Below are 9,818 nucleotides of genomic sequence, written 5' to 3' on the forward strand. Positions count from 1 at the left end.
AAATATTTAGATTTGGTTATTTCACTTCAGATTTACCTTTCTCCCATTCAGTTCAAATGAGTGTGGCTTTGCTCTTATTGTGCATTGTTGTCCCCATTTTAAGGTGCAGAGGTGCTTCTTCAGTAGTTGAGTGAAATCACTGTTTCCACAGTGGTGAACAGGCCACGTTTGTTCATAGCTCAGCCCTGTGTTGTTTCGTTAATGCATATTAGCTGGGAAACTGGTAGTGAATTTACCCTCATCTTTCAGGCTTGGAGAATTGAGTGGTGCTTCTAGTAGACTCTCATGTACCCTTTTGAAGAAGTGAGGACAAGAATTATCCAGCCCCAGATGTTGAAAGGGCATGGTGTGAATCCTGCACTAGCCCTGGCAGTGACAGCCTTCTCTCCCATCCCTCTGCTTTAGTCACGTTCTATCACTCAGAATCCATCCAGAGCTCCACAATGTTTCATGCCTTTTTAAATTCTTTGCCGTTTTTTTTTTTTAACCTGGAATTTTGTGGGGTGGCCCCCAAGCCCCAATAATTACTGCATCTTTTCTGTATCTTATACTTAAAAGCTCCTTGAGGCCAGACAGGGGTTCTTCCTTTTTTTTTTTTTTTTTTCCTTCCTGGCAATTTGCAATCGTATGGGCAACACATAAAAGATGGCACCAACCATTCTATACACAACTTAATTTTTAAATCAGAAAACCCTTCAGTCTCTGGTAATTCCTCATATTCTCTTTAAGTTCAAGTAATGGAGTGTGGGAATACAGATGGCAGAAAAGCAGAAGAGGTCAGGCATAGTATGTGCCTTGAATTAGCAGCATTTTAAATATTGTCATGTTTGATGTTTAGTTTTTTAATTTTAATGTCTTCGCTTTTCCCCTCTATCTTTAGATATCACACTTCAGTGGCTTATTCAGCATTCAAAATCTAGAAGAAGCTGAAGCATCTCCTGAAGTCTTCCAGTCTTTCTTGGCTGTAATCCTAGAATTATTGTCCGTTCCTCTGAAGTAATTCCCAGAATACGGTCCTTCCTAAACCCAAGAAATTGCCTTTTTCAGAGTTTATTTCTCATGTGCACTGCTGAAGATGAATATCCCTAATCCTTCATAAAGAATCAGCTAGAGTTGTCATGATAAAGTCAGCACACAAAAAAGGCTTCTGACACATACCTGTCTTAAACCATGTGTAGAGCTTTTTAAAAACAAAACAAAACAAAACAAACCAAAAAAAACCCCCATACACTTTTGACCATCTTAAATCAAGAAAATTACATATTTCCATTCTGGTCTTTCTGGGCCAGATTTTTATATTGGTTTTCAGTAAATGTCTATCTATAATATTTCATTATAGAGTCCAGTAGCTTAGTACTGACACTGACTTGATACAGCATGAAGTTTCTAGTGCCACACACAGTATTTAGAAAACCTTTAAGCGTGAATGACTTACGTGGGATATATATAAACATAATGTTTATTTTATCTCACAAATGCATGTGAAATGTATAATTACATCTTAGGAATCCAAAATGGTCTGCAGAGAGTGAGCGGAGGCACCAGATCAATGTTGTTTCTTTACACTGGTGAGATTCTACATGATGAATATTAAAGATATTCTACTTTCTGAGAACTCTTTATCACCAGATGGCAGTTGGGATATGGGAGGAACTAAAGCATCCTGTTTTGTATCTGTCCAGATCATTATTTCTGTCGCTTGTTTTTTCTTCCCGGTTCAGGATACTTTTTTAAGGGATTGAGAATTGAAGATTTTCCAAAAGCTTTCATGAATTTAGAGCATTCCACCCAATATAATAAAACCTGTTAAGAATGTCAGACTTTGTTCAAACATGTTTGTTCTATCTCCAGTCATTAAATCAGTGCTGCTGCATGACACTCTAACTCCTGACTTTTTATATGCAGTCATAAAGTTGACTTTCAGCACAACAGATACTTATAAACAAATAAAAACTTTTTATTTTTCTCTCTTACTGATGTAAGGTTTGGCACTCTTTTGACTGGTGCCATTAGACATCTTGATTATTGTGACAACTCTAGACCTGCCTGCTCTATCTAATGTAATCATGCTCGGCGTCTGCAGGTTGTTTAATAATCAGTCACACAGAGAACTGAGGAACTGATGCTGTTTGTTTGCTTCTATGATACAGAGATGTCTAAAAACTTCAAATGGACATGTTTTGTAGTTTAGCAACTTCCGTATACATAAAGGGACATATTAATACTGGTTCATTTGTAAATTATTATTCATATAGACCACTGTAGTAGATAAAACTCTATGGTACACCTGCTTATGTGTTGCCTCACACTGTGTGTGATTTTGTTTCTTTTTTTAAGCAGCACTTATGTAGACTGCATTTCCAAATGTGTTGAGCACTCAGAGTGTAGTCAACAGTATGTTCTTTTAATGAATACCAGTTTTAATTTATAGACTGCCATGGCCTTAAATATATTCTGTACAATATACTGCACTGTGTTGCACAGACACTACTTGCTTTTCTCCATTCATATTTTTATGAGTAGAATCTGGGCTTTTAAATTTCTCTTCTTATTCTTTGAAGCATGTTGCATACTTCCCTGGTGGGATGGATGGTTCTGTAAATGAAGGGATATTTAAACTTGCTACTGTTGTTCAACACCATTCATGGTCAGTCTGAACCATTACAAAGAATGTGGCAACTTGCTTGTGCCTAAAAGGAGGAATTGGAACTAGAATGTGTGACTTTGTGGGGACTGCATAGGTTTGTTAATTGACCTATAGCTAAACCTTAATGTGTTTGTGTGTCTAAACATTGCTTTAAGCATTTCAAGACATCCAGACGCTATTACCAACATTTTCCTGTGCATTAACCTCTGCATGTGAAAACTTTTAACAGTTACTCAACTATGTAAATATGTGAATTTTTTTATTTAGGTGGATGCATTTTTTGTCTGTTTACTGCTCTTCTCAGCTTTATTCAATAAACTTGCATTTTAAGGGTTGTATTGGCAATTTTAACTTAAAATGTGCATCATGATGGAAGGTGCAGACTTTTTTGGAAGGGGATAGAAAGTAAGTTTCCAAGAGGAGGGTCTATAGACCATTTGTCAGAAATCAGCTCAGCCCTCAAAGAATTGGGTCTGTGGGCTAGTTAAAATAGAAATAAACTTTTAAAATATCCACAGAATTGATACTGTGATTTTTTGGGGGCGGGGGAAATGCTACTACTTGTCAGCGGTTACAATACACCAAATTTAGGACTTGTTAGGTGGCAAGCGCTAGTAAAACATTTTATGATCCAGTTTTAAAAAATCAAACCAAGACCCTGCTAAGCAAATGAAATTGCAAGATACGCCTATTTACTGACTTCAGTTCAGAAGGAAAATATTTTGAGTACTAAACATGCTGGTTTTCCCACAAAGGCACATTTTTAGCATAAAGCTTTTTGCTAGTTTGGTATCATCTGCCCATAAAATAAGTCAATACTTATCAAAACTATTGGAGAAATAATTTTGTATATGTTTATTTGTTTAGAAAAGTTCAATTAGCATTTTCTCCATATCCATACTATAATTCTATATAGCCAACCCTTAGTGGCTATTTGGATGTATGATTTAGCATTTCTTTCCCTACCCACGTTTATGTTTTGTTTGTTTTTTTTTAACTAAATTAGTGGAGCCATGTAGTCAAGCATCAAGTTTCACCCACTTCTCACCATTCTCCTACCAAAGGAAGAGTGTGTGAGAATTGGGGATGAGGATGGGGGAACACTGAGGATACACATTTAGCTTAATTCTAAATGTGTGTCTGCTTTAAAAAACTTCTAAACTTCTAAAGTTGGTCTTTGATTCTGTCAAGTAAATTGGGTGTTTGAGGAACTAATTGCTTTATCTAGTCTCTCCACGTAGGATTGAGTTACACTGATATCCTGTTGATTTGGTAATTCCAGCTGTTCCAGGGGTCAGTTGGGTCAGAATTGGAGTGGAAGCTTAAACATAATGTAGCAGGCATTGTGCTGTAACATCCAGTTGGCCAAATGCTTTACTCTAAAAATGTGCCACAGTGGGGAAAGCACAATGTTTGATGTTGAAAATGTTTTCGTTATGTTACAAACTTTTAAGGTTATGCCCTCAACTATGTGCACAGCAGTGAAGAGACTTGAAAAGGAAGACAGTAAAGCCTTACAGACTTCCCTTAAGTTTGCTGCTCTACAAGTATGCAGCCTGCTGCAGGTGTTTCCTGTTGGTTAGTAAATAACCTCCACACATTTGCTGTTTAAAATTCAGCTATTAATAAAAATGTGTACTTTTGTCATTGCTCCTCTTGGGTGTTCTTAGGGAAACCAAAGCAGGTCATTGTCATCAAAAATCTAAGCCACAGCAGTAGTCATTTATTATTCCATTCGATTAACCAGCCTCTTTTCAGTAAGATAATTCTATTTTGAGATCCCAAGACATCTGGCATTTAGGTAATGCAGATTTCCCAATAGGAATCAGGACCGGGGAGGGGGGTGGGTGGATAATTTAGCCTCATTTTACTGGGGCTTACAGTAGGGATGTAGGGAAAGAGTTGTTAGCTTGCGATGCTAATATAGCTTAATTCTATGGAGAGTCCTGGGTTGGCTTGGGAGAATAGGTTCTTGGCCATTAACTAATTGTGTGACTGGTGAGTTGCAGAACTCCCTAGTGGCTCCTTAAGTTTTCCCATTTATAAAATGAAGAGGAGAGGATTTCTAACCATAACTTCTGCCACTGACGGGCTGATTCTAGCAGCCTAGAGATTTGCTTGGTGGCTAAAAAGAGAAGAGATACAAAAACACCCATTTGTCCTAGTGAATATGTTAATATTACATGTTCCTTCAATGGAAGGTAATCAAAAAATACAGAAATATTTACATGTTACAACTTTAAATTTTAGCACAAGAGCTGGAGATTGCAGACATTTTACAGAATGATACAGTAAATTTATTTTGTTTAAAGGAAATTCTGTAAATATATAGCTTATATTTTGAAAGGCATTTACAAATTTTAGAACATTTTCCCCAGACTACAGAAAATATTTGGTATGCATTCTGGAAAAGTATATACTTACTACCAATTTGAGGGTAAGTGGTTTAGAGCTAAGGTCTAACCCTTTATAACTGCTGTGTTGCTAGGTTCTTTTTTTTTTTTTTTTGAGATGAAGTCTCTCTCTGTCACCCAGGCTGGAGTGCAGTGGCGTAATCTCGGCTTACTGCAACCTCTGCCTCCCAGGTTCGTGCCATTCTCCTGCCTCAGCCTCCTGAGTAGCTGGGACTACAGGCACCTGTCACCACGCCAGGCTAATTTTTTGTATTTTTAGTAGAGACGGGGTTTCACCGTGTTAGCCAGGATGGTCTTGATCTCCTGACCTTGTGATCCGCCCGCCTCAGCCTCCCAGAGTGCTGGGATTACAGGCGTGAGCCACCATGCCCAGCCAGCTAGGTTCTGCTAGAATTTATCTAGCGCTTTGGAGAAACCTGGAATGGTTAGAAAATACTACTCTTCAAAGGAAAGGGGCTGGAGGACCAACAAAACCATTGTGTCCCTTTTTGGACATGGGAAGTAGAACATTAACCACTTGCTAATTATAGCATCTCTCCTTAACTAATTCTCATCTACAACTGTGGCCTACCCTCAGTGTTGTACAATGTGTATCACACAATGTGCTATCTTGTTTCTGTGGCTTACGAGAATTCACCATTTCTATCTACTGCTACCTAATACATGAATTAGATAACTCTTCCATTTGTATATTTTATTATGTAAGAAAAATTCAAATTGCTGTTATTTGTCATATTATTAGCTAATTTATGAAAGTGCTAGCCCTCTCATTCAAAGAAGGGTTAAGGATTTATAGAATTCCTACATTCTCTGGAAGCATCAGTAACCTAAAGGCTAGAGCATGGTATGGGCATGTGCATGATGAATATTTTTGATGTATAGTTGATATATTTGTTTCAGTGGTTTGGTATTAGAACTACTAGAAGGGAATCTCAGTATATTTTTTTCTTTATTGAGATAGTCTTGCTGTGTCATCAGACTGGAGTTCAGTGGCACGATCTCGACTCACTGCAACCTCCGCCTCCTGGGTTCAAGCAATTCTTCTGCCTCAGCCTCCCAAGTAGCTGGGACTACAGGCACGAGCCACCATGCCAAGCTGATTTTTGTATTTTTAGGAGAGATGGGGTTTCACCATGTTGGCCAGGCTGGTCTTGAACTCTGACCTCAAGTGATCCACACGCCTCGGCCTCCCAAAGTGCTGGGATTACAGGTGTGAGCCACCGTGCCCGGTGACTTGTGCTAATGTTAAACAAAAATTATGGGGGGTCATTTTTTGTGGATTGAGATTCTGCACTAGGTTCTAGCAGACCAAAGTAGTTACATATATTAAATGCCACACAGTTAAATGGAAACTTTACAGAAATCAGTTTTTCCTGAAAACCGAAAATCCCACTCTGTCTGAATCGGAATAATAAGGAAGTCCCTTCTGCTTTAACCCTTAAAAAAAAGTAACCCGATGTTAACCAATAGTTATTTTTCATTGTTTTGTTTCCTTACTCTCACAAAACCCACTATTCTGCTGTTTCTCATTGGGAGCTTTCATTCTATTTTGTAGAATGGAGGCTGGCCCATTCATAAGTTATTAATAAACGCCAGTTAGATCTGTAAGTAAATTTGTTGTAATTTTTTCTGACACTAGGAATTGCCAAATAGCCCTTCACAGGGGAAGTACTCGTTTTTGTTTTTACCATTCCCTGTCCCCTATGCCTTTTTGAAAAAGAGATGAAGTCTCACTGTTTACCCAGGTAATTAATTGCATTGGCTGTTTACAGCCATGATCATAGCAAACGCAACTTCAAGCTACTGGCTCAAGGGATCTCCTGCCTCAGCCTCTGGAGTACCCTGTATTTTGTTCACAGAGCATGTTGACAAACTTGGATTTCTGCCCATCAAATAAATTTGAACTGTAATTATACACTTTTTTTTTTTTTTAGGCCATCGGCTTTGCAAAACCCCTGCTTTTGAAATACCTTTTTTTTTTTTTTTTTTTTTTTGAGATGCAGTCTCGCTCTGTCGCCTAGGATGGAGTGCGGTGGCACTATCTGAGCTCACTGCAGCCTCTACCTACCTGGGTTCAAGTGATTCTCGTGCCTCAGCCTCCCGAGTATCTGGGATTACAGGCACCCACCACTACACCTGGCTAATTGTATTTTTAGTAGAGATGGGGTTTCACCATTGTGGCAAGGCTGGTCTCGAACTCCTGATCTTAAGTGATCTGCCTAACTTGGCCTCCCAAAGTTCCGTGATTACAGGTGTGAGCCACCGTGCCCAGCCAGGTGCTAGTTTTAAAAGGTTCAGAGTTGAAAAGTATTAACAACAGGGTTCACTGTATAGCACAGTGTAAGTACTATACACACACACAGACACACACACGATGTAATTCACAACTGTGATAAACATTGTCCTCATCACTCACCCATTTTATGGATGAGGAAACAAGTCCAGAAAAGTAACTTCCCAAGGTCACTCTTAGGGCAGAGCTACGATTTGAACACCTGACTTCTGAATGTGAGTTCTTAGTTGTCATCTCTTTGGCATTCCCCAGAGTAAAGGAAAAATTGCCTCCTTTCTTATCAGTCCCTGATGCTCTTGTGAGATTACTGGAAAACCTGTCACAAATCAAACTGTATCTTAAAGAGTTGATTTTTAAGGTGGAGTTTTATGATTAGGTATGGGTATTGTCCCAGTATCAGTTATATTTACCTTAAGGGGAGTCCTAATCGAAAGGACTAGCACAAAATAACCCATTTCTTTCATTTCAGTTTCATTCCAGAAGGAAACACTTTCTGAACCTGGATCCTAATGCCTAGGCTATGCCTTGCAGGGCGCTAATGTCAAAACTGTTGCCTTTGGATGGATGGCGTGGAAAGAGCTGAGGGACCTGTCTGCTCAAGGGCCAGCTATTTGAAGTGCAAATTGCCCTAAAGTGTAGTAACTCTCTTTCTGCCTAGAGTCCACAGGCTCTGAGAATTGAGCCCCCAACCTGATTTCTTCCGTTATGGCTTGTGGAATAAGCCTTAGAATGTTTTCTATGAAGATTAAATGAGCACACATGTCAAAGTGTTTTGAAAACCATCAGGTATACCATGAAAAGCATCTTTCAGGAGTTGGATGGTTTTCTCTGGTTATTAAAATACTTATAAGAGTTTTTCTCTAACATCAAGACAGGAGCTGTCCTCAATATGGCCTGCAGTTAACCAGATTAAGTTTTAAGTTAAAATTTGCAATAAAGTAGCCCTGGAAGAAAACATATAACATGCAACTGAATATTCACATTCAGTTTGCAAGTTCCGGGAAGGCAGAAGTTCAGGATCAAGGGCTGGAGCTGGGCTGCCAGCACAGTCCCCAGGCATCCTTCACTGAGGGGAAAAATCAGAAGCTATGTAGTCTAAAGATCCTGACTCAAGTTGTCTTCGTAATCTTTTTGCTGCTTGGGCTGCTCTCGATGTCTCAATGTTGGGAAAGAACAAGGCTCAGCCAATAGTAAGGACCTTCCTGTGTGCCAACTACAATGTGCTGTGATCAAGTGTTTTCTTAGTTCCCCTTACACCTGCTCTGTATTTCAAAAAGTTCTCTACCCTGAAAATGGGATGAGAGTGCCACATGACAACTTATCTTCTTATGCACTCCCTTGGTCGGCCACTCAGCCAATATCTGATTTGGGGGTCTAGTCAGGTCTTCCCAAGCTTTTCAGAAACCCTGATGAAACAGGTATAGGGTCTAAACTTAGGGAGAGCAAACCTTACAGCCAACTCCAAATGCAGCAAGCAAAATAAATAAAACATCTAAACCGTTGAATCTTTATGTGAAAGCCATAGTCCTTTAGAGCTAACATTTGCAACCTTCTTAATTATAGGAAGTAGATACAGAGGGGTAAAGTGATTTAACTGGGAATCTACCCCACACCTCAAAGGTTAGGTCGTTAATTGCGGGTGCACAGGAGAGATGGTGGGATGGGAGGGACAAGAGAAGACATGTTTAGATATATCTGGTTAATAATTTGGTGGTGGTGGGAGCCTTGATTCCCACCCCCAACCCGCACCCCCCTTTAAAAAAAAAATCCTATTGCCGAGACAAAAGCAATATAACAATTTAGTATTTCCTGAAACTGCCGGTTTCTAAGAACTGCCCAAGAGTACTTACACGCACATTCCCGAGACCACTGGAGTTGTTCGATAGGTCTAGGGAGGGATCTGGGGATATGCGTTTTACAAGCATCATGAGCGATTCTTAAAAATTGGGTGTTTAAATCAAAAGATTTATGATCTTTATGTGGCCTGCAGTTAACTGTTTTGTGCACTCCTTGAGCTAAAAGTATCCCACCCCGTCCATAAACAGACACCTAAGTTATAAAACTTCTGCCCTCGATATGCAAAAATAGTTCCTTTTATACAGAAATGATCCTTTCCTTCTTTTCAGTATGTATCTTTTAACTGTCATCACTCCTAACCTAGACCTAGAGTGGTTTTTTTCCGGTCCCAGCTCTGCCGGACACACGCTCTGCCCAGAGAGAGACCCGATCTAGCCAAGGCCAGGCGGTCTAGGGCCACGTCTGTGTCTAGCGTCCGGCGGGCGCTGCCGTGCCGCTCTCCCATTGGCTGGAAGTTCCCTCGCCTGGGCTGGAGCGGCTCCTGCTCGCCACGCCAGCCCGTCGGGCTACCGACCGCCCAGGGGGGCGGGGCTTGGAGGGACGGGGCGGGCCCTGGGTGAGGGCGGGGCCTCGGGGCGTCGCGGACGTCCGAGCGGCCTACGGTGTG

General features: G+C 40.2%; 1 protein-coding gene across 1 annotated transcript in view; it reads left to right on the forward strand.

Moving 5' to 3' along the window:
* The window catches only part of ARL8B (ADP ribosylation factor like GTPase 8B), a 55,677-nt gene extending 52,515 nt beyond the window's left edge, over positions 1 to 3,162 (forward strand). Inside the window, exon 7 of the mRNA XM_010365694.2 lies at positions 881 to 3,162. Within this exon, the coding sequence (XP_010363996.2) occupies positions 881 to 930 (50 nt within the window). The 3' untranslated portion in view covers positions 931 to 3,162. The remainder of the gene's footprint in view (positions 1 to 880) is intronic.
* The last annotated feature ends 6,656 nt before the right edge of the window (positions 3,163 to 9,818 follow it).

This window comes from Rhinopithecus roxellana, chromosome 1 (assembly GCF_007565055.1).
Source record: "Rhinopithecus roxellana isolate Shanxi Qingling chromosome 1, ASM756505v1, whole genome shotgun sequence".
NCBI classification, from domain to species: domain Eukaryota; kingdom Metazoa; phylum Chordata; class Mammalia; order Primates; family Cercopithecidae; genus Rhinopithecus; species Rhinopithecus roxellana.